Genomic DNA, 25,688 nt, shown 5'->3' on the forward strand with positions numbered 1-25,688 from the left:
CAAATGGCAGCGCTTGTTTAATTTTTTTAACCACTTTCTCAGATTTTTTCATATACTGAAAACAGATATAATACACTAAATGAAATTGTCTAGTATATGTACATAATGAATTTTTTTTATTGGTAATGTAGTTTATTGTGCAGTCTTTCCAGAATAGTAGTTCTTGGGCCACAATCAGACTGGTTAAACTTAAAATAAGGAAAATGAGTATTTGGAAGTGTTGTGAAGTTATGAAGTTTGAAATAGTCTAACTGTAGATGTAATTTCTCCTGAGTGATAATCCTGTGTTCCCAGACTTACTTCAGACAAGGTGTGCAAGACTACTTTATGTGGACCTTTAGGTTATGTAGCTAGAGGAAATACACTTCAGGTGGTTGCTGAAAATGAGACATTTCTACCTCCCTAGACTTTCTTGTTCCTGTGCTTAGCAGGGAAACATTAACTTGATGTGTACTGTTCAGCAAACTTTTTGGGTTTTTTAAGAGCATAACTTGTTTATAGATGTCTTTGCTCTTGAGGTGCCATGTAACTGTAACTTACTGCTTTTCATTTTTTTGAAGAAGAAAGAAGATTAGATGTAGATGAGAAGCCTCTTGTTGTACAATTAAACTGGAACAAAGATGATCGAGAGGGAAGATTTGTTCTCAAGAATGAGAATGATACACTTCCTCCAAAGGTGAGTCTTCAAGGATTATGCTAGTGGTAAAGCAGTTAAAAAATGTGTTGGACTTGCTTATATAGCGAAACAGAACTCACACTTTTCTAATTCCTGAAAACAACTGCTGATGACCTTTGATGTCTGAGCAAGGTTTTTTAAATTCTTAAAACACATCGTCACAACACAGCATTTTTGTGATCTTTCAGATGGCTTGTAATGTTTTGATCCATGTAGCTGTCTAGATCTGGAGCACATAATGCCCAGAGAATTTAGGGCTTGTTTTGTTCTAATATGATGGATTAAAACTTTCCTTAAATGGTATGTGATGCCAAACACCTAGGAGGTAGTCCTGCCTCTTACAGAGCATTTAAAAGGGGCTGCCAGAAGGAGTTAAGTAATTAAGAATTATTACCTCCCTAGGTAAACATTCTGTTTCTTTACAAAACTGATGGGAAACTGTTCCCTTTTGGGGAGTTTTGTTGGATTCCGCCCCGCCGTCACCCCCTTCCAAATGCAAAATGAGAGGAACATCTGAACATCAGTCATACAAAAGGTTTTTTTTTTTTTATTGGCCATTTAAACTTTAAAATATACCAGACTTTGGCTCCCGAATTCATATAATCATACATATATTATATGTAACTGATGCTTATAGCTATCAAAAATGTACAGTTCAGTATGGGCTGTCTTCAGGCAAGTTTTTCATCTTGGGCTGAGCCATTTCTTTTGCTCTTGGAATTAGTGCTTGTTAATTTTACAGTTGTTTTGGGTATATGTCATGACCTATTCTTACAGTACAGGATACATCTATATTAGAGGTGGAGAGAGAAAATTAATGATGTCTTGCACTAGCAAGTGAGTGTGGCAGATATATTCCTATTTGTTGTATTAAGTAATCTTCAGTCTTTCTCCTCAGTGTTATTAATTCCTGATAGAAGCAAAACCCCCTGCATCATCTTTCTCATCTTCTGTTATTTTTGCTAGAGAAGGCAAATGAGTTTAGGATTACAGGTATCTTGTGTATGCAAGGAGCAGGAATTGGAGAAGAGAACACTGGAAGGGCAGCTCCAAAAAATGCCATGGTGGAAATGTCCTCTGTAATGTTTTCCCTTGTGCAGCTTGTTCTTATCTGATGCTCCAACATGGTTGTCTTGAAAACAGATAAAGTGCGGTGTTGTTTTGTGGAGTATTTGTCCTGAGAGGCAGAAATTTGTTTTGCAGCCTTCATTTAATATGTGAAGCCAAGTAGATAGTAGGTGTTATTCAGATAAAATTCTGCTGTGTCTTCACTTTCTTAATTACACGGTGCTTAATCAGTTAATACCTGCTTTGGAATATGAAATTATTTTTGCTTCCTCTGTTATTTCAGAGGGTATTAGTCCCATCCCTGAGTAGCGGAGCGTTGTTGCCTGAACTATTGTTTTTGTTAGTGATGCTATGTCTCAATCAGATTTATCTGGAAGGTGAAAACCAATAACTTTTCACTGGACTAAAAATGATGGAAGTTGTTTTAAACTTATTTATTTCAGAAGGCTCAGAGTAATGGCCCTGAAAAACAAGAAAAAGAGGGGGTAATTCAGAATTTCAAAAGAACTCTTTCAAAAAAAGAAAAAAAAGAAAAAAAGAGGCGTGAAAAAGAGGCATTGCGACAAGCGTCAGATAAAGATGATAGACTTCTTCATGGGGATGATATGTAAGTGTGTTAATCTTTGATCAGTTCATATAACCTATGTCATACTCTAAAGGGTTCCCCCTCTCTACCAAATAAGTTCTGTTCTTTGAAAAGTAAGTAGTTGGCGTGGGTGCAGTATCATGATAAACTGAAATATGTGGTGGCAATTTCTGTAGTTTGTATGTACAGTTTGCTGCAAGGTTTGTTTTTAAACCATGAAATAAGCTTTTTTCCCTGCCTTTTTTTGTGCTTGTAAGAAATTGACACATGCTTGGTGACATGGACTTTCCCCACTATGTTTATTTTTGAGCATTTACCCTAGAGTGGGTTTATTCCTCTCTCTGTGTTTGATTTTTCTGTCTTCTGCCAGAAAAATTAGTATGAGTAGGTGTTTGCATTTCACTTGCCACCTGACTATCAGTTTGGTTTTCTTTGAGATGTATTACGGTAACCAATTATTCAGGTTTCTTGACTCTTCTCCCAAGGCTGTTGTACCTTACTTATTGAGACATTAATCCTTGTACAGAAAAGAGTCAGGCATGAATAACTGTATGTAGGACTAGAAAACTGAGAAAGGTCTGCATTAAATAAAACTTTGTAGCAGATTCTGTAGATTTCATGTGTAATACATCAGAAAAAAAAAAATCATTCATGGTGGATGCCCAGAAAGAAAATGAATGGTGAAAACTTACTAATTCATAAGTGATTCTCAGAGATGAATTCTGCACCATTACTTAGCTTGCTCTTAAATACAATTCTACTTTAATTTAAAATAATTAAGTGCATTAGCCAAAGAAAAGGCATGAGCTGCAAGCACGTGCTAACTGTGCTTCCAGATGATTTTCAGTATTGTAAAGCAGAATAAAGTTAGGGGTATTATGTAAAGTTTCTTTAGTGTCTTACCCCCTCTTCCCTGCCCCCGAGATGTAGAAGGCCTTTTTCTTTTTTTTTTTTTTTTTTTCTTTAAAAACTAGCAATCAAACTTAAATTGGCTGTTGTCAGGTGATCATGGGTATGTGAACAGTGTTAATCTTAGCAAATGTGAAGTTCACGCAGAACCATTTTACAGTAACTTAATTGATCTCCTATGTCCTATGTATATGGATTCTATTTGCCTTTTATCCTTTATGAATAGATGAGGATATGCATATTGTAAGCTACTAATGGAAATTATTTTTTTTTTATTTAAACTGACTTGGCAGTGAGAATTCTCGCCTTGCAGCTGAGGTTTACAAAGATATGCCTGAGACCAGCTTCACTCGCACAATATCCAATCCCGAGGTGGTTATGAAACGGCGGCGGCAGCAAAAACTGGAGAAGAGAATGCAGGAATTTCGCAGTTCTGATGGCAGGCCAGACTCGGGTACTTCAGTTTCTTCTGGCTGATTTGTAAACAGTAAACACTTTACTGAAGGAGTATTTTTAAGGCCAGCAGCTCCTGTAAATTTGACTTAACTTCTGCTGTCTCTAACACTTTTTGCACTTCATGGTTAATTTTATCTATGGTGTAACTAAATGAAGGATTTGTAGAGGTAAGATTCCACAGGAGTATATTCTGTGATGAGTGGAAGTCAAAGCTTTCGGTGATGGGCAGAGTGATGGGAGAGAATATGCTGATTGCTGTTGCCAGCAGTGCTAAACTGGGAAAGAAGGAAGGACCCAATTAGACTTAGTAAACTTGACGAACTGAGGAAGTCTTCTGAAATAAGTGTCATTCGTTTTACTACAAATAAGCTGGATGACCTGAATGTGAAAATGCAATCAGGAGCACAAATACGGGATGGCAAGGAGTCATTGTTCAGGTCTGCAGGAAGGGTCCTGGTAGATCTTGTGAATATCAATGATTAAGTATTTCACATTCTTGGGGAGGGTGTATGACAACAGTGGCTGTATAAACATCAGTGTTAAATAAGCGAATGAAGCAATATTAGTACTGTTAACAGCTCAAATGATGAATTCTGTCCATGGAAGAGTAGCGAAGAAGGGGTTAAAAAAAAACATCACCTGAGGGAAATCCTAAGTGGGCTTTTAAAAGAGAGGGGAGATTCTCCAAGGTCATCACAAACTTGATGTCAGGATGGGAAAAGTTATTCATCCAGTCATTGTTACTGTTTCATTTTAACTTCAGGTAATAATAAGAACGGTGAAGTACTGGGAAAAAAGACTTTCTTAGGGTAATCAGGAAAGCATCACTGGAGGCTTTTACCGGTGGCAGAAACAAATTTATTTTGAGGATGTTATGTAACTTTTCTTATATTCTTATATTATTAAATGATTTCTGCAAGGAGTTTGTTCTTACATTCTGTTAGAAATGTAATAAATGACTGCGTGTCTGTCTTTTTATTCTCTGATAACGTTGTTAATTAAATTTTCTTTCCAAGGTGGGACACTGAGAATTTATGCAGACAGTTTAAAACCAAATATACCGTACAAGACAATCCTGCTGTCCACTACAGATACTGCAGACTTTGCAGTTATTGAAGCACTGGAAAAATATGGTCTGGAGAAGGAAAATCCCAAGGATTATTGTATTGCACGTGTAAGTGAAGTTATTAAGTCACGATCTTCTAATGCTTTGTATTTTTTTTTTCCCTTGCAGTAGCTTTAAAACTAATCGGAAAGGCATCGGTAGCTCCGCAACTAACATATATTTATTTTTATGTGTACATATATACACACACACACATACACTTACTTATTTATTTATTTTTACTCTAACAGCCTTGGGAATTATGAAGTGATTTGTCAGGTTTGTTTTTCAGACCTAAATCTTCCAATCTTACTAAATTATTACTTGCTACATAGACAAACATTAATAATGAAAGTAACATACTTCTGTATTTGGCACTGTGATTTTATACCACTAAGCGTGTTTATGGTTCACAGATAAATAAACTTAATAGTTAATCCTGCGGATACCTAAATTTGTGCCATTTGTGCACAAAATCATTCCCCTGAACTAAGAGCATCTTCTCAGAGGCAAAAGTGCCAAGGCAAATTCCCTTACAAAAGGTATGTGTTACATGCTGTTGCCTTATACTTTTCAGCGGCAGCTCACCCTCATTACACATGAGAAAAGGTAAAACATTTAAGTGAAACTTCGGCTTATTTTTAGAATTTAATTATTTTACGAGTACTAAATGAATTGTATAGAATTACTGTTTTAGAGTTATGGCTTTATCAAAAAGTCCCATAGACAGTACTGATAAAAGGTTACAAACCTCTGTCCCTGTTGTCTTCTGAAGCAGAATAGTGAGACTTGAAAGCATTTCATCCTTGTTTGAGTCTAGTCTGATGACATTTCTGGCTATTGCTTGTCTAATAAATTTGCATTTATTGCTCCTTAAAATGATGAAAAAAGGGAGAAATATTTGCATCTCATCATATTGTATTCTCTTCCCCAATCCCTTCTCCAGTGCTTAAGGTGCCACTGGGAAAGCATTAAGAAAGCGTATATTATTTGCTATTCTCTGCACTTTCTAGCTGCTCTAAGGGATGTGGATATATCTTTGGTCTTAAAGTTGCTCTCTGATACGTGTTTTATGATATCTTTGAATCACCTTAGTGTCTACTTCTGCCGTGCTTACAGCCTCTAGTGGTATAATTAGCTGTGGATTAGAAACAAGGAAACAGTATGCTGGTAGTGCTTTTGTAGTTTTGTAACAGTGAACTAGTCTTAAGTTTTATTGTTTCAACAGTTTTGTCTTAATTCTAGACATATTTTTAATGAAGTTCTGGACAGGGTATCCTTGTCTTCATTAACCTGTGAGAGGGGTTTCAACTGTGAAAGTTTAGTTTTGCTTAACTTCAGTAAAATTTTACATAGTTTTTTATTATAGAGGGGAATAAATTTGTAAGTAATAGGTTTTTTTTTATGATGCAGCATACTAAAAATTGATTTTCAGTTTTGGCTGCAAAGTATTTTCTATGTGTAATTATGACAATTATCTTCATGCTGTCGGTTCTGTAAATGGAATCCATGATTCTCAATCATTAATGTTACTAAACAGGCTGCTGGCTTGACATGCTCGTTTTTCTGCTGGTTCAAGAGAATTGTGGAAGCTAGTTTTGCATTAGTCTGATTAGTTCAGAGTTAGATGGCATTATGATGTATTACAAAATATTTATGTTCTAGGGAATTTTTTGAAGCGATTGCACACTTAGCAGGGAAACTACTGCAAGTCACTGTTGTGGTGGTGGTCTCTTACTCTCCCTTGTTCTCTGATCTTGTGTGGGGCTATTTAATGTAGAAAATAGTCTGAGGAATGTTGCTTTCATCTTGGGAAGGATTAACAAAGTCTTTGCTGTGAAGCAAATTGATTTAAATTAGTTTACTGGAAAGCAAATCTGGAAAAATATTTTGTCTTTTCTGGGCAGCACATCTTCTTAATATATATTTCTATACTGGTGTAACTTGTGTGTTTAGGTTAATGTTTGAAATATGTGAGTGGTCTACACTGGCTAATAGCAGATCTTTTTTAAACCTTTAAGTGTGTGAGACCTTACTGTTTTGTTCATCATAAGTCACTGTAGTTGTCTGAAATCTACTTGGCCTTTCTTAGTGCCTCTTCTGATGTAGTGCTTGGGTTTTAGATATGATAATCCTTTTTTAAAAAAAAGTTGAGTATTTTTAACCTAATTTCTAAAATCTCTTTTTGCTGAATATTTTATGAAGTTGCTTTCATTGCTTGAAACGTTAACATATCCTAGCTTTAGCTCCATGTGTCTTTCGTCATTGTTTTCTTTTTTGGAAACAAAAATGGTGCTAAATAGGTTGTCATGGTCATTGGTACTTCTTTACACTGAAGTTTCATAGCTGTCTTTTTCGTGTTCTCTGGAAGACAAATCTGGCTTGCACACATTTCTATTATTTTTGTTGGCTTTAAAACAGTGTACAGTGGAATGTATAACTTCAGTTTCTTATTGGTTGGGATGTTAAAAATGTTTTATTCTCTTTGGGTGGTAGGTGAAGCATCTTCAAAGACTTAAGCAGCTGAAATTTACTTAATAGTTAAGATGAGTTTTAAGTTACATGACAAGAGCTTTATAAGGCTGCATAAGTACCTGTAGTAAAGTTCACTCAGTTCTGAACTTTGAGTGGAAGGATGAACATTGTAAGAATTTTTCTTAATGGTTACCATTGACAACCTTTATTGTAAATGGCAGTTTCCTGTTAGTTGCTTGCTTCCATACCCTGGTTTGTGGTGTGTCGGGCTGTACCTTTATGCCCTCTTCCAAAGTGCTTTTCTATGTAATCAAACAGATGTACATTTGTTCCAATGTTTTGTTTGTTTCGGTTTGCTTGGTTTGAGTTTCTCTGAATAATACAGGGTTCACTGCACGTCTCTCAAGATGTCAAATTAATTGGACATTCCAAGCTACCTGTGCATACTCACTTAGGGCATAAGGTTTGAAGCATGCGGGAAACCAGTTATCTCTCAAGTTGAATCTTGATTAGACTTTTGTTTTAGCGTGCTGTTATTTTTTTTCTACTCGAGGATAAGGTGTAAGTAATGTCAAGTAAATACACGTGGTTCATGGTGATTAGTTTTGGTTTTGTGGTTTTGGGTGAGTGGTTTTTTTGTTTGGATTTTTTTTTAAGAAATGGACATTACAGACATGAGGCATTAAATATTTTCTTAGCAAGTTCCAGTGTTTTGGTTGTATTTTTTTTTTTTTTTTTCGTTTTAGGGGCATGTGCGGAGCCTGTGTTCCCAACTTGTAAGGAAAATCAAGGATTCATTCATTTAAATAAGCAGATATACTAAAACATGCAGTAGATAGGAGGTTTTTATTTAAAAAGCATTAAAATAACAAAAGAGCTTATTGAAGACTTATTACAACATGGGTTTTTTTTTGTGAAACTTTTGCTAAGGATAGGTCTGATAACTTTCTGTGTAGCTGTTGCTTACCACAGAGGCCTCTAGGTATTATCTTCCCTTACTTGTTTATCCCAGCAAATGTCTTGGAAGTTCTAAGTTGCTATGGACTTCATTTAAATTTCTTAGCTTGGATTTTCTGCATGTTTCACTGCATTTTAAATGGATAAGTGTAGATTGGAATGGCTTTACGATAATTTGTATGTGCTCATGAATGCAATTATGAGGAAGCAGAGTATGTTGTTCTTAATTATCTGTTATGCATTGTTTCAGTTCATAGGTTGTCAGCTGACAAACTGCTTCCAAGACTTGTGATCTTAAGCTGGTTTTACCTAACTCGGTTTCTTACGCTGTCACAGAAATCAGGGAGATATCTGTGCCTGATCTCAGCAGTCTGTGTGGATTCAAATTCATGAAAGGATATTTAACAGCATCTCCTATTTTTCAAAATGAAAGCAAATCACTGCCCATAAGCCAAAACCCAATCGTAATATAAACTTGTTCCCTTGTTTTTCTGTTAACCTAGAGTGTAGGGATTTCAGCTTTGTGGGTGATGGTGAGGCAGCATTCGCCTAAAACACAGAAATGTTTTCTAAAATGGCTTTATCACAATTAGAAGTCTGCTGGCCTATGTAAGCTCAGATGTGGTGTTTTGTGTCTTTCTGCAGGGTAGGTCATACACAGTCTTTTAAGTGAGGTATGTCTGAGTTACTGCTCACATTTCCCAAGAGATGGGAGGAATGGTAAGGCTGCAGGGGTGAGGGGATTAGTGCTTTTGTGACCACTTTTCTCTCACTTCTCTAGTTTACCGTTGCTGCCATTAAGCCTAGTGCTAATTACAGATGCTCATCCAAGTTCCAGTGCAGAAGTAATATCAGAGTCAAGTAGTAGCACCTATGTATTTATATCTCATCTGTCCTCTAACTTCACTGCATTTTGGTTTTCTTCGGGTTGCTCCCTAGTCCAGTATTGGTCAGCCCCTGGTACACATGCTGTAGAATGTAGTTCTTGTGTTGTAATTGGTTACCTTCTCTTTCCAGGGCTTTAGAATTTAAAAATTGTTGCTTGTTGAATAAGGCTTGAAACACAGTGTTACTTTAATTAGCTAATCAAAATTATCCTATAGATATAATTGATTTTAAAATCTGAGATGTGAAATAGAAGAGAGTGGTTTGCCAAGGTAAGATCTGAGTGTAGATGTGTTCCTGGTTCCCTTTGGTTTAGACATTTTAATGTTTTCCTTGTTTTATAATACCTTGTCTATTTGAAAATCTAATTTAAAGGTAATTTAATTAGTCCTAGGTTTAGCCAGGTTTTGCATAGAAGATGTCTTAGAGAACGGCCAGTGACTCAGTTACATACATTTGATCTTAAATGTACTTGTTTCCTTCTTGGAAGAAGATGAAAGGGTGTTTGGGGTGGATCTGTGAGAACTTGGTTAGCACCAAAATGGGTGTGGGGAGGAGGTGACAAACAGGAGTGGAAAAGCCTCTTGAGGGCTGCAGCAGGCACCGTGCAGTTGCCAATGGCCATGTTACTTCAGAAGGTGTTACCTGGGTCATGGTTCAGAGATGGGAATAATTTTGAGTAGTTGATTTAAAATAGAGCTGTGTATAAATTTAAATAACATTGAGGGAATAAAGAGTAGGTTGTGTGTTGTTTTGGGTTTTTTTACTTTGAAAGATCTATCTTTAACTTAGAAGGTACTTATGCACTATAATACTGCCTGTCATTGTGTTTTATGCTTGATGGTTGTGGGGAGCAGTAATGCAAATGTGCATTAAATCACAGGCTGTGTCTCTTTTAGAGTCAGAACTCATGAATCAAGGTTTTCTCCTTCCTCCGTCTTCTAAGAATGTAGTTGTAAAAGTTATGAGTCGTCTGCGGTTCTGTTCCCAAAGTATACTTAGTTTTGGTTCTTCCTTAAAGCTAGACAGCATGAAGCAGTTGTGTGAAATGCTCCAGTCATGCCTGTAGTGTCTCTGTAGAGCAGGTAAAGGTTGGATAAGACAATGATGTGGAAGGTATTATGACATTCTCTTTGCGAGCTTGTCTTCCCGTTTCTAAAGATACTTGCATGTTGCATTAGCAGAATGGCATTAGCAAAATGAAAGGCTGGTTCCAATGTGTGAGATAATAAGGAAGCGTCAGTTTCATTTTTTTGCTTATCACCTCCATGAAGAAGTCTTACTCTTTTTTTTTTGGTAGGTTTTTTGCCTTTTTCTTTTTTTTTTCTTTTTTTTTTCTTTTTTTGGCCTTTTGCTTTTTGCTTTTCTTTCTTTGCTTTTTGCTTTTCTTTCTTTGCTTTTTGCTTTTCTTTCTTTGCTTTTTGCTTTTCTTTCTTTGCTTTTTGCTTTTCTTTCTTTGCTTTTTGCTTTTCTTTCTTTGCTTTTTGCTTTTCTTTCTTTGCTTTTTGCTTTTCTTTCTTTGCTTTTTGCTTTTCTTTCTTTGCTTTTTGCTTTTCTTTCTTTGCTTTTTGCTTTTCTTTCTTTGCTTTTTGCTTTTCTTTCTTTGCTTTTTGCTTTTCTTTCTTTGCTTTTTGCTTTTCTTTCTTTGCTTTTTGCTTTTCTTTCTTTGCTTTTTGCTTTTCTTTCTTTGCTTTTTGCTTTTCTTTCTTTGCTTTTTGCTTAGCTGTTGAGAAATTGGATTAATTTTGTTTACTGGAAGATTGTCTTGTCTACCTTAAGTGTAAGGTAGCTTTTTAAATATGTGTGGTGCGGCTGGGAAGTGCGATTTAACTGTAACAAGAGGCAAGAGAGAGAATAAGTCTTGGAAAGCAAAACCCATTGCAGTTTACTGAATTTTTTTGCTTAATCTGTTGTTATAAATTAACAAAGAAAATCAGAAGATGCATCCCTGAACCCTCTGATCTAATTGTCCACCAACAGCTCTGAAAACTGATAATGGTTCTTTTCTAGGTCATGTTGCCTCCTGGTGCTCAGCACTCTGATGATAAAGGTGCTAAAGAAACTATCCTTGATGATGATGAGTGTCCACTGCAGATATTTAGGGAGTGGCCTAGTGATAAAGGTATGTCAAAAAATCTTTAAGAGATTTTTGTGCCTTGGATGTTGTAAATTAATGATGCAGACACCCTGAAAAGTAAGAAATCTGAACATACATTTTAAAGTGTTTTGTTTTTCAGGCACTTCTAATTCTAGGTGCATTTAGAGTTAATTACTATTTCATTCAGCACTGTTTATAGTAATAGATCTTTAGGCAGTAGAAAGAGTTTGCATTTTATACTGAAGTTTCTATATTATTCACTGTGGGGAAGTATGCTATTAATGTTTTAAATAGTTTTAACTTAAAAATAACTACATAAAGTAGTGTCAGGAACTTAGTAAGCTGAAAGTAATCCTAAGGAACACTTAAAAGTAATAGATGTTGGATGTGTGCTTGTTCACTGATAGTGAGACTCAAAGGATGTATGATACTCTGTTTTAGGAATACTAGTCTTTCAATTGAAGAGGCGGCCTCCTGATTATGTCCCAAAGAAATCCAAGAAAATCATTGATGGAAAGCCATTAAAGGGGAAGGAAAGAGTTGACGGGTCTGGTTACGGCTCTTGCCTTCCTCCAGAGAAACTACCATACCTGGTAGAATTAAGCCCAGGTAAGAATGCTGGTTATGTAATAGCCAAAATTGTTATACATAGTCATTTAGATTTTCCAGAAATTTCATTGGAAGTGTAAGAAAGTCTGGCAGTGTAAGTGAATATCACATCAGTCATTCTTCTGATGTCAGGTTCTGAATTAGAGCTATCTAGAAGTAGGGCTGCATGTTGCTGTAATACTGAATTTTTAGTTGCAAATGTTTGGACTAAAAAAAGATGGGGAATGATTGACTGTGACTTTGTCTGTATTGCCACGGTTTAAAGTATGAAGTTTTAAGTGTTTCAAGAACCAAAAAAATCATGAAATCGTTCAGTCTTCAACTTCCTTTGGATTTGGGGGTTTAAAACTTGGTAATAAGTAAAATAGTTTAACGTGTCTTTTTGTGGTGTGGGGGAGGCAACCAGAAAAGCACTACTTAAATCTGGTTTGATTTACATTCAGAAGGATACTGTAACATACCTGGTAAGATATATTTAACAGTGCCATATATGAGAAATACATTTTTAAAAGAACAAGAACATGAAATTTTAAAATCAAGCTTACTTTCTAAACATTTTTCAGCCTATATGGAACCTTCAAATCACTAGTAGTGCTGGGGTTTATTTTGGCATCGTTGCAACTCTCTGGGCTGCATTGCAGTTTACAATTAATTTTATGATCTAGGAACAGCCAGGGGAGCTTGGATGTTTATAGCGCAACTGATAAAACACATATAACTTCTACTTTTAACTTCTGTTGTCTTCATGTTTACAGATTTGGATATGAGCTTTCACTTTTGGTGATTCAGTTATTTGCAGCTCTTTTTTCTTATTAAGTGTAACTTGAGTACGCTCAGGGATCCAAACAAGTCATTTACAGTTTAAAGTCTGGTTGTTTAAGTTTCAGGAAGCAAGGTTGGAAATCAGTGCTGAAAACTTTAATCAGAACTGCAAGAAAAGGTTAACTTCATAGTCAAGTAGTGCTGGTTTTTGTTTTTGTTTTGGTTTTGGTTTTGTTTTCATTTGCCTTTTTTTTAAAAAAAAATGAGCATTACAGAGACTATATTAAGTATTAAATGTATTTTATATGGTGTTCTACATGCTGAGGTTTGATTTGCATGATTTTGGCTTCTTTTAATAGTACTTTCAATTTCTTGTGCTTTGAACTTTTACTTCTGATGCAGCCTAGTTCCTTGAGTATTAAAAGGTTGTGCTTGGGCAGTGGAGCAAGACATCCATTAGCTGAGAGAGGAAAACCAATCTGAAATGCCACAGGTGGCAATGCTGTTGCACTGTGCCTGTGGGACTGACCTATTGTTCATGTTTTTCTTCTAACAGCTTGTTGTCGCTTTTCTAAACAATAAGGATTGTTTCATTCAGTAACTGTGTAGTATTGATGTCTTTATATTCTATGCAGTTTCTAAAGTTGAAAGAGTTTAATGCGCTTTGTCCTTATAAATTGAATAAGTGTTTTCTGGCTACAGTTTCACCCTTTCCTGTCTTGTCTTTTCCTGCCCTCTTCCGCATGTTCTGCATGGTATCTGTCCTGCTGGTGCTGCCTTCACCTGGGTCCTCTGCATGTGTTTCTAACCCCAGGGAGAAGGAATCACTTTGCCTACTACAACTATCACGCTTATGAAGGTAACGCTATATTTAATACTGTTCTCTCATTAGTCACTAAAAACATCACTGACTGTAAATCTTTTGTTTCTTTTTGACAAATGAAAGGCTATCTTGCTTATTTTTTTTTCTAAGGGACTGCTTCTGTCAAGTAGTTACCTATCTTGTCAGCTGCCATTTAATTATTCAGTCTGTGAACAAACATCAATTAGGTCATGAATGTGCTACCATCCAAAGAGTTCAACTTTCCAGTTAAGGTTAAGAACTAAACTTCACAGGGTGGTTTACAAGCAGTGTTGTGGTAGAAAGAAAAATGTTCTTTGATCCGTTAGCTTGTAAAATTCATAGTTCAAAAGTGAAATGGGTAAATGGCATGGAACTTAACTGTACTTTGTAGTGTTTGACCGCATTGATGCAGTGGATGAAATCCGTGATTATTTTTATGTGAAATTGTATTTGGACTACTGGTGAAGTGACCTCACTTTTCTGCTCTGTGGTGTTCCATAGCATCCTTTAGTATTTCTTCTGCCTGGTTTGTGGTGTTGTCTAACATGAATGGTGTAAGTCAAAGAGATTTAGCCAGGTTAGACAGTAGAGACTTTTTCAGTTTGTATCTGCAACATTTGAAATTGATACCCTACAAATCTTTATGGATCTTTAGTTCTTCTTAGAATTTAGTATAATGTGCAGGTATGGCCTGGTTTGGTCAAATAGACAAGAATACAAAGCCACTTTCTTCTTCACTGTGAAACGTCTACCAAAGTACCTTTTTCTTTCCCTAGTTTTTTTAGCATCTATTTCCTCATTTGTTTTCTAGACTGCTATAAAAGTACTGTGTGTCTGTCATTGTTGCTCACCCCTTTGTGGCTATGGAGTACAATACTGGGATTTAAAGAACTCTGTTCAAACTTACACCTCCCAAAGCTCAACTCTTTGAATTCAGATTTCCATTTCATTAACAGCATTATTCCAGAGAGAGAAAAGTTCTGCAGAGTGTGCTGAACTAGTATGCATAGATAAGCTGTGTAGGAACATCTGACCACTGAGCAGAAAGCTTAAAATTTGATTGCAATTCACTGGGGAAAAAAAAAAAAAAAATTGCAATTACTTAAACATTTATCTCAGAGTGTGAAAAGAGGTCTTAGTACTCCAGAGTCCATTCTGTCTCTTTGGAACAATGGATTTCAGGATACTTGGATTTATTGTAGAAGTAACTCCTGTGAAAGTGTCCTTCTTTCAAAACATTGGCTGTTTATATTCTTGTGGAAGAACCTGGCAGAATTCAGTTTCATGCCCTGTGCAGTCGCACAATTTTAGTAAGTTTGCTGCTGGACGTATATCCCATTTTTTCTGCTTCTCAACAGCTGCTGGTGTTGCTGATTGTATTGACTGCTTTACATACTGAAGATTAGATTCAGCACAGTATGGTAGAGGATACACTTCAGTAACTTGTGGCTGTAAGTGTGGCAGTCAGAAATTGTCTCTTGTCTTCCGAGTCATGTAAATGAACCAATAAACTGAGATAAGTCTGATAGAAATAGACTGAAGTGAGACATGAAAGCACTTTCATACTGTCTGTTATCTGTGAATAACAGATATAATCTGCTGATGAGTTCCGGGAAGTTTCTAATGTCAGTTGTTTGATCGTAATATTTAAAGGCTAGGAAAAATGACAAAAAGACATTTTTTAGGATGTGAGCACCTGCATTTTACCCTACAAGCCTGAAGTAAAAATTATAAAAAATTATGAAAGTAAAAAAAAAAAAGAAAAAAAAAAGGCAAAACCTGAAGTCTTTTCTCTCTCTGCCTCATCACAAAAAAGCAACCCTGAGCTGTAGAACTGACAGCAGTGGGAGATGCGGACAATATGCAGGTATAACTCCAACAGAAGAATTACAGGAGGTTGAAGCTTGTAAGCCTTGGCCAGGGCAGTTTCCCAATCCAACCTTTTTTCCAAGAAGAGAACTGCAGTTCTCTATGTGGTAACACATTTACGTGTTAGTTTGAGGGAGCTTTGTTGTCTGTCACATTCCTCGCTGCATCTTCCTTTACCAAAAATGTTTACTTCTGCTGGAAGTGCACACCCTGACTGAAATACAATAGCAGAATTATCTCCTGAATTTGACATGATATTTTAAATCTGCCCAACCAATCTCTTAAACTTCTTACTGTCAAAACTCTTAGCACTCATAAACTTGTACAGGAGGAAATCTGCTGCTTTTCAAATGTGGATTTAACTAATTTTTAATTGAATAGGTGCAGTCTCTTGTGTGCACATTTTTGTTCAACTTTGGGCTTACTTGTTTTCTATGATCTGATCTTCATCATCTGGTTTAGTCTGGTTTTAAGTCAGTACTCTTTCCCAGCATTGTTTCAAGCACTGGATTAGCAAAATCAATTGAAATTATAATCTGCAAAATGGTGTAGCTTCACATTTTAGTGGTGAAGTAATGCATTTAAAATATATAGCCATGAAGGGCTTTCTTTTCAGTCCATCAAAAATGTATATTTGTGTACATCACTGAGTTGATGAGCTTACAGTGATTGTTTACTTCTGTTCCATACACAGGTTTTTTTGCTATTTCAAGTGTGATTGACCTGTAACTGCATAAACCAAGTCGTGAAATCTTTGTATTGCATCCTTAGTGTGGAAATTGATAGAAAGCCACAGTTTTCACAGTTTTTCACAATTTTACTAATGACTACATGTGAATAGTAATATACTGTGCATCTTCTTTATACTGTCTGTTTTATAGAGGTTTTTACTGTACATTTATGTGCTGTAGGGTTTTTGAATAACCCTTTTCTTCCTAAATCATTGTTTCCTGCCTGGCCTTTGATGATAAGGTCTGGTTTTTGGCTGAGGGTACCTCTTGAAATACCAGTTTTCAAACTGCAGTAGGCAGTATACACAGATGTGTATGTATCTTTGTACATGTATGTCTGTCATGGGGGAAAATAACTTGTGAAACTTTATTTCTAATGCAAACCATACCAAGTTTGTTTGAATTCTCATATGTTGTCACTGGGAAAAGCTAAGTTTAGTGTATGCAGTACTGGCTAATGTCCTAGGTCTTGCTTCTTCAGCTTGTGTCTGGGAGGTATGTGGCAACTCAGTTTTCTAGGCTTAAAAAACCCAAAAACCCTAGAGGTTTTCTGCCGCCTGTTTAGTTCTGCTAGTCAGTTGTGGGTGCCATAAATAGAGTACAGGCCATCGTTCTTCCATGGCACGTGTTTACTTATGCACACTCATAAACCGAACAAGTTTGTATAGAATTCATCCATTTTCCTTAGGCCTCTTCCTGCTTCTTCTGATTACTGCCCACCTTTCTGAGAACTTTGAGCTTTCAAGTTTCTGAATTAAAAGAAAGTTATTGTTGTGTCAGAGAAGAAAACCCATATATATTCACGTGTGCCTCTCCCTGCCCCCCCCCCCCCAAAAAAAAAAACAACCACCAAAACATCAAATTCTGAACTTTTAGTCATATGACTTAGAACATACGTGCTGCCTTTCTGAGCCATCAGTAGTCTTTGAAAGTTTGGTGCTTTGAGGCTAAGAACAGTCTTCTTGGACTGTCATGGTTTGGGGAGCAGGGACTTTGCCATAAGTATGTCAGAATCTGTATCCCGCTGCAGGGAGCTGAGGAATGCATTCCAAACAACATTTAGAGCTTTCAGCTGAAAAACAGGAAATACAGGACTTCACGCTGTAGTATAATGCAACCTTCCTTCCCTCTTGCATCCCTCCCCTAGAACAAAAAGGCCTTTCATCCTGTTTAGAATTTGTAGCAATTCTCTTCAAGATTAGAATACCTTTTACTGTAGATATTAGATATTGGCTTTTGCTGATGGATGATTACTTGGGCTCCAAATAACTTTCGGTAACTCCTTGAATCTTTCTCATTTTCCTGGGAGGAAAAAAAAGTGTTTGTATCTAGTGCTGTGGTTTTAAAAGTTTATTCTTGTTACATTGGACACTCCAGAGAAACAAGACAGTCTTAATTTGTCTCAGAAGAAACATCGTGATGCTAAAATATATTTCTTATGTGAAAGCACATTTTACATGACATGAATCTGTATTGATACATACAGTAGTGCAAGGCAAACGTTTATTAGCAGGATCTTGGTACCGATCACTTACGCACAAGTGCTAAACTCAGCAATGAGATCTAGAAGTTATCTTAAATAAACACTTGAAACCCACAGTATTTTATCATGTGTTTTACAGAATAATTCAGAAATATGTAGGAATATTTTAAAGTTGTGGTGGTGGTTTTAAGAGGTCAAAATTGAAAAAGTGTGGGGTGGGAAATACTTAGTATAGCAGTGAAATCACTAGACCATAAAGCCGCCTCTTTAAGCTATATATAAAGGGCTTAGGAGAAGGTGCCATAAGAAATTATTAACAGAACCCCTAGATAACTATCCCTGACTTTTATGCCACTGACTTCTGAAATTCCAGTATTTTTGCATGTGGAATAAGGGTCTCTGCATCCAAACAGAACCTTGTATCTTTTGGGTGCCGGTTTTAGCAAACTGCATGTGTATAGGAGGAGGAAATGTTTGACTTTTGGATTCATAAATAAATAAATGAAGAAGCTACTCTGGTTTTAGATGTGTAAGTTGTGGGGAGACATAATAACAGCTCACAGAATTGGGGGTAAGCAACCAAATGTATTCAGTAGTGTATTACATGTCTGCATTTGGTGACATTGAAGATATAGCCATATAATTTATAATTGGCATTGTTAAGTATTAAAAACTGCACATAATTTAAATTGCTGAAGATACTGTATTAGTATTACCTTTTCAAATGTACAGTGATATTTGATGTATGTCTCTAGACTCAAATATTGTGATTTAATGAAAGGTTTATCCCTGTACCTGACAAATACTTAGGGGACTGAGTGCTCTTATCTTTAATACTTCTTTTGTGATGGATGACATACAACTGGTACAATCGTGATTCTAAGTATGTTCAATAAGTGGATATTACTATAGGATCAGCACTTAACTCTGGTATTTATAGTAGTAGTCTATGGACTGTCTCTGCCTGATGTCTTTTATGTCCCAATAACATCACAACACCCCAAGGAGTTAAATGGCTCACATTCTGTTTTTAATAAACAGATCCTGGTAGTAATGCTGGAGATTCTGTTTATATTGACTTTAATTTAAAATTTGAAGATGACTAGTATCCTACTGAAGACAGTATCACTGTGTCTGCCATGGCTTTAGTAATATTCTCAAATGCTTTTTGGGGATGACTTGAAATCACTGTTCATGTCCACAGATAATCTTTGCCTTGCAGCCTCCCTTTTTTGCATCTTCCCTTTGGAGAAGAAATTGAGAAGTCAGAAGTGGCACTACTAGTTTAGTATCTGATAGTATTTAAGGTTGTAGTCTTTTCTGGGAAGTGGGGAAGATTTATATGTATACCAAAACCCATCTGTGTTAGCCTGTGAAGGCAACAGCTAAATCTGGTGCTGCATCCAGTGTGTCTTGCGAGATTTTATTCTATTTGGACAATATGTTCTTCTGGGGGGAGGAGAAAGTTGAACTTTATCTTTGACTTCATTTTCTGCAAGATGAACGTATAGGTCAGTGGCACTGTGAAGATAAGCCAGAAGTGCTGTGTATCAAGACTAAATCGGTTATTGGCAAATATTTTGTAAGATGCTCTTCCAGTAGCTATTTAATACCGATTTCACTGTCTGATGAACAGGAAACAGGTTTGGCATGTTGGCCACCTCACAGAACATATTGCTGATAATCTGTACTTTTACTAAGATAAATAAATACTGTAATAATAGAGATCTGTAGATACCTTGTTTTCTAAATCTTTTTAACCTGTATTGGTATACATATATAAAATCTTCGAGATTAACAAAAATTGTCTTACTTAAACTACTGAGGAAATAGAGAAACTTTCGCAAAGTATGTACAGAATAGGAGTTCTGGATTACTTAGTTCTTTGTACTCGTAGAATACAACCACTTTGAGTGGGCTCTGTCTACTTTCAATGTTATCACACTACAACGAACAACTTAAGTTCCCAATAAATCTTGAAAGAATGTCACTCATTTTTTTTGGTGAACGTTGCTACTCTGAAGTAAATTGCAATAATGTAGAAATACTGTGTCAGTATTTGAAATTTTACTTGCAAATTAATATTTGTCACTTGCTGTACAGATGGTTCTGACTCCAGAGATAAGCCAAAGCTTTATCGTCTACAGTTAAGTGTCACTGAAGTTGGAACCGAAAAATTTGATGACAATTCCATTCAGGTATGGGGGGGGAAAGCAGACTCAGATGACAGAACTGATCTGATCTCTGGTCAGTTATGTATAATTGTGAAAACTATTAAAATATTATGTGAATACCCTTCAAAGCTAGAAGGGTAAATAATGCTGCAATTTCATGTTAATGGTCGTAACTCTGATGATTTATTTTATTTCCTCTCTCTTCCTTTAAGAGGAGAGAAAGGGTTTCATTATTTTTCATGGGGTATTCTTTTTCATCACTAGATCAGATGGTATGTACCAGTATTATCATAACTGCTTAATGGCTTTCAAGTCCTAGTTTCAACCCCTTTGAGTGAGGTAGGATTTCTTAAATGTGTAATGCAGTTAGTTGACTTGTAAATACATTTTTACATCAAAATGGCAAGTGGAAGAAAGCAGTTCTGAACGGCATATGAATTAAGTGAAAACCTCCTCATTAAGGGATTTCTGCTGCACGTTTTAGTTTAATGTATGTTTTATTATCTCTGTTGCAAGGAAGATTGAAGTGAAATTAACTGGTTTTAGTACCACTCATCTATGTTAAATTCCTAAGCAAGCAAAGTTACTAGTCTGTAAATAGGGTAAGCTGCAGCTCAACCTTTTTGTTTTAATTTCTACTGCTGTATAATTTAGCTTATTCTATGTTAATGAATTCTTTTTCCAGTTATTTGGTCCAGGAATTCAGCCTCATCATTGTGACCTCACTAATATGGATGGAGTTGTTACTGTAACCCCAAGAAGCATTGATGCCGAAACCTACGTGGAAGGTCAGCGTATTTCAGAAACCACTATGCTGCAAAGCGGAATGAAGGTTCAGTTTGGGTCATCTCATGTATTTAAGTTTGTGGATCCCACTCAGGATCATATTATTCCTAAAAGACCTATTGATGCAAGTCTTATGGTCAAAGGTCCAAGACACAAAACTGGGTGAGTAAAATTTTTTTCCCACTGAGGTGAAGGGGGGGGAGCCTTGGGGGGGGGAAGAAAAAAAAAAAAAGAGAATGAGAGCATTATAAATGGCCTGTGACTAAAGTATGACTTTAAGTGACTTCTGTGCAGCTGCTTTTAAGTTTTAAATATGTAACCATTTTAATACTTGAGCTCCACCTTGTGATTTTTTTTAGGATTAGCAAGTGTCTTTTCCATTATGAAGTATTCAGATGAGTTTTCCTGATGCTCCTTTCTGTATTAAAAACAGTGGAATACCTTTTTTAAAATGTATTTTGAAGTTCATCCAACCTCCAGGAAAAGTAAAGAATTTGCTGAATGTTTTCAGAGAGCCTGTTTTTTTGTATTTTCTCAGATAGTAAGTTTTGAAATTTAACTAGAAGGATTTGGAAATTAAGTAAGGTAATCACAAAATGAGACTGTCAAGGTAGAGAACTAAATGCCGTAATATGGCAACCACTTCTTACAGTGTGATTACTTATCTTTTAGTTTCTGTGTTGCAAGGACTAACAGTCCAGAAGTCCATCCTTTTGTTTCTTTGTATATTCATATTTTTCATAGGTGTATAATAAAAATACTAGTTATACATTTAGTGACTTCTAGGGGCTCAGGTATTTTGTTCAGTGACTGTAGAAGTATTCAGGAGAAACAACCTTAAAAGCAGACTGTATAGCATGGAAAAAAATAGCATCGTATCTTCCATCCTCTTGGTCCAAATGGGGCTACTATTGTAGTATACTGTGGTTTAGGGAAGAAATAAATTGGCTTGGGGATGAATGAGAGAAAGATACTTAGGAAAAGAGGCTCTTCTGGCTAATCTGCTGAATTAATTTTTATGTATACTGTAACCATTTTCTCTCTCCGCTTTATTTTAATGTGAAAATACACTGTGTGCCTGTTGTAGGACCTGTCTCTAGGAAGACCTCCAGCCATTTATCTGTTGTGTAATGTATCTGCCTAAATCTTAAGCTCGTTCTACATGTAGCCTGCAGATCAATAAAAAAATGCTCTTGCAGGTTTACATAGGCAACTATACTGTACCACTGCAGAGCTTTACCTGGACAGCAGAATCTCTGGCAAAGGGCTACTGCAGCTTGAACAATCAAATATTTTTTAAATCTTTAGAGTAAGCAGATAATAAAATCCATTACTGTGATTTATGAATGATTTCCATTGTCAAGATTGTTGCACATACAGTACTGAAGAGCTGAGCAAAAAATCGTAAGTCTACTACAGTGAATACAATACCTTGAACACATTTTTATGTGGTTTTATATTTATATTATTTATGTTCATGTGATTTATATTTTCTCACTTGACTGGGGAAAAAATGTAACTGAGAACCTGTTTTTCCAGAGGAATTTATGTGTACATATTTGAGTGCTTTTGTATGAAGAATTGATGCAGTGTTTTAAAAAGTGAATATTAACTGGACTGATGGTATACCTCTTGCATTTTAATTTATTAATTTTAGCTACTCTGTTCCTTGTTTGTTAAATGTTTTAACAATATAATATTGGAAATCGACTTGAAATGTTATGCTTGCTTTTAGAGCTGTTCAGGAAACCACATTTGATCTGGAGGGAGATGTTCACAGTGGAACAGCATTACCAACAAGCAAGGTATTATAGTATGACTAAATTAGCAATAAATAATAAAAGATCATGTGTAAGTTAGGTCAAAATTATAATATCAGTAGTATGTGGTAAAGTGCGGTGAGTTCATCATTCTCCCCATCCATTTCCTGGTGGTGGTGGGCTTGGGTATCAGGTGTGCTCTCCCGCTCTCCCTCACTCTGTTCTGTTCAAGTATGTATTAGCATTTGGCATGCATTTTGTGCCAAGAATTTTTCTAAGAAAAGGAAATTTTTCAAGCTCAGAATAGTTTCTTCCCAAACTAACCTATTGAAGGCAGGTTACATGCAGGTTAGAGATTCCTCTTAGAAACGATACGTCTTTATCTCATGTGTGTAGGTTATGACTATTATCTCCAGTAGGGTAAATACATGTTTTATATAAAACTTGAAAGGATGTTCAATCTCAGTTTAACTAGACTTAAAATTTAATGGATGTGACTTTAACTTCAGTAGAGCTCCTATGTACACACTGACTAAACAAACTGTCTCTGCAGTCATAATAATACACATTTTATAAGGTTGTAATCTCTTCTTGGTTTTTTTTTTTTTCTGCACTATCTTTCTGCTAATAATTTATGTTCCAGAGTTTCATTTTTCAAGAGCAAACATAGAGTAAAATGACACCATAGTTAATGCCTTTCTTGGTGCTATGATCACATGCCTCAGATGAAATGAGAGAATGAACTATTTCGGCAGTATGAGATGTGGGAGTCCTCCCAGAAATGCATTTCCTTTCGTATTTTATTACTGCTATTATAAAACTGAAATACTTGTAAGGAAATGTAGTGATATTGGTACAGTGGAGGTATTAATAATGCTCTGATAGATTTTAAAATATATTTGTTAGTCTTTCAATTCTTTTTTTCTTGCCACAGACTTCTGATTCAGTTTTTGTCCTTTCTCTCTAACTTTGAGACTGTGCTTTTTTTTTTTAATCTTGGATGCCTGCTTTACCTCTGATATGAATTTATTTAGTGACATCTTGGGAGAAAAAAAAAATTGTAAACTATTAAAATGCCTCAAAATTTCTCAGAATTGGAGTTTCTTACATTATTATATAGCGTACCTCATGTTCTCCTCAGACTCATTAGAAAAATACTTTCGGTGGACCTAAGAAAGCTTGGGAAAATTTAATGGTTTTGTTTGATTGTTTTTTGTTGTTGTTGAATTGTACTGTTTTGAGAATGTGCATGACACTTCGTTAAATTACGGGTGAATTACTTAATTTCTAACAGTTACTCATTGAGTTTGCTTTTCTTTTTGGAAAAGGGGTAACTAACTTTGATTAAAGTTCTTTGAGACCTGATGAAAAGAGCTTCATGGATTGGCACATCAGTACTGAAAAAACTAGTTATCAAACTCGTGTTTTGAGATGCACTTTTTGCTAGTTTTCTTGTCAAAGCAAATTATTTACTTCTAGAAATTTCTTAGGCAATAGGAAAACACTTGAAATCCTACCAATATTTTGTTTTCAAATGTTTATACTGAAAAGTAATTGCTACATATTTTGCAGCTTAAAGCAGCATGTTTTATCTCTTCAGGGTTTGATGTAATTTGAAATCATAAATTAAAAGCTTCCTATTAAGGAGCTTGTGACACTGAAAGAAAACAGATGAAACTGCACGTAAAAAAAAAAAAAAATGAGTAGTTTGAATTGCAACGTCTTAGAAAATTCTGTGCTGTCTAGCAGATCAGACTTTCCTTAAGAACAGATAAATTACAGCATGGATCAGTAATGTAGGGGAGCATAGCCAGTTTCAAATCTGTTAGCATGTTTAACTTTGTCTCTTAGCTAAAGTTTTCTTTAACAATTCATTCTTATTGTGTAAGAATAACTCATAGTTATTCTTAAGAGTATATGTTAAGAGTAACTGCGCAACTCCTACAGAAGGACATTTGAAATTTTCATTATATGTTCTTGCAAGGCATTAACAAGTAGCTGGCCATTGTCATCTGCTGAATTGCAAGTGTGCTCTTTGATGCGTCTTTGTGGTGAAAACACCTGCTGAGCTGCTGGATTCTGTGCTGTACTCTTTTCTGTTTTTCCATCTCTTTTCAAGCCTCAGATTGACGCTTCATTTTAATAGTGCCAGGCACAAATACTGACTAATCCAATGTTTGCATGCTAAGCACCTGTCCTGCTGTTTTGAATTAGAGCACCAGCAGGCTTGATGGTGACAGGACATCATCAGCATCCAGCACAGCTGAACGAGGAATGGTGAAGCCGATGATTAGAATAGAACAGCAGCAAGATTACCGCAGACAGGAAAGCAGGTAGGAAATGTGTTTTCCATTAGTTCTCATAATGGAAAAAACTGGATATGTTTTCCTGATAAATCAAGCAGTGTGTTAGAATATTTTAAACTACCTGACTTTCCCTATGGAAAAGGATATTTCTATTGAGATCTCATTCCAAATAAAACCCAGGATTAAGAATCAAAGCAAACCCCCTCAGAATATTAAAAAAATAATAAATTATTACTTTGCTTCAATATTCTGTTACTTGTAGTTCTCTCTTTTGTAAAGCCAAGCTGCTTGTTATGTCACAGTATTGTTGATTTGTGGTTAGGCATGTCATATGAAATGCCTTTAATAACAAAAGTACAATTATTTGAAATTTTCATTTGTCAGTGGCAAGGCAATGTGATTTGCTCTAGAGAGGGACATAACCAGTTCATTCCTATTTCTACAGTAATGTTGTTGGCAAGTCTTGTGAGCAAGAATTTTAGCTACCTCTGAATGTTTGTCTTGTAAAGTTATGTACTTCATAAATATGTGTAACATCTAGTCTTGATGTTTTGCTTTTATGATACAGTGGCTGTTATTAGGTAGATAAATGCTATCCCATTTTGCTCATAGCCTCATCAGGTTTAATTCAGGCCCTGGGAAAACAGTAGAACATGTCCTTGTAGAAGCTATCGCAAGGCACACAAAGGTTGTTAAGAAAAGACAGCATTAATTTACTAAGAATAAATCATACTTGACCAACCTGACTGGCTTCCATGATGAAATCACTTGCATAATTAATGAGGGGAGAGCTGTGAGCATAGTATCATCTACCTTATTCTTGCAAGGCACTGTCACAATTTCCCAGAACATCCTTGTTGATAAGATATGGTCTAGATCAGTGGACCACAAGATGGGTGGAAAACTGGCTGAACTGGCAGGTTGAAAGCGTGATGATTAATGGCTCAAAGCTTAACTTGGCAGCTGGTTGTGCATTGAGTTTCTGAAGGTCAATACGGGATCTGATGCTACTCAGTAACTGTATAGACCATCTGGGTGATGGGATTGAATGCATTGTCGCCAAGTTTGTGGGTAATGCCAAACCTGGAGGACAGCAAATAAGCCACAAAGAAGAGCTACTGTTAAAACAGACCTATGCAACAAGAATTT

The 25,688-nt window shown here is 36.0% G+C and overlaps 1 protein-coding gene across 22 annotated transcripts in view; it reads left to right on the plus strand.

Moving 5' to 3' along the window:
* AFDN (afadin, adherens junction formation factor) overlaps positions 1-25,688 on the plus strand; it is a 131,620-nt gene that overhangs the window by 37,171 nt on the left and 68,761 nt on the right. For 13 of the 22 annotated variants that reach the window (XR_005104787.1, XM_037391072.1, XM_037391082.1 and 10 more), the window contains exons 3-13: positions 561-676; positions 2,188-2,351; positions 3,533-3,693; positions 4,712-4,869; positions 11,128-11,239; positions 11,657-11,824; positions 13,401-13,445; positions 19,617-19,711; positions 20,373-20,635; positions 22,209-22,278; positions 24,448-24,566. Coding sequence is in view for 21 of the 22 variants with exons in the window: in XM_037391072.1 (XP_037246969.1) it covers positions 561-676; positions 2,188-2,351; positions 3,533-3,693; positions 4,712-4,869; positions 11,128-11,239; positions 11,657-11,824; positions 13,401-13,445; positions 19,617-19,711; positions 20,373-20,635; positions 22,209-22,278; positions 24,448-24,566 (1,471 nt within the window). In the remaining variant the exon portion in view is untranslated. The remainder of the gene's footprint in view (positions 1-560; positions 677-2,187; positions 2,352-3,532; positions 3,694-4,711; positions 4,870-11,127; positions 11,240-11,656; positions 11,825-13,400; positions 13,446-19,616; positions 19,712-20,372; positions 20,636-22,208; positions 22,279-24,447; positions 24,567-25,688) is intronic. The other 9 variants (XM_037391073.1, XM_037391084.1, XM_037391085.1 and 6 more) reach the window with 3 other exon arrangements.

This window comes from Falco rusticolus, chromosome 6 (assembly GCF_015220075.1).
Source record: "Falco rusticolus isolate bFalRus1 chromosome 6, bFalRus1.pri, whole genome shotgun sequence".
Classification (NCBI taxonomy): domain Eukaryota; kingdom Metazoa; phylum Chordata; class Aves; order Falconiformes; family Falconidae; genus Falco; species Falco rusticolus.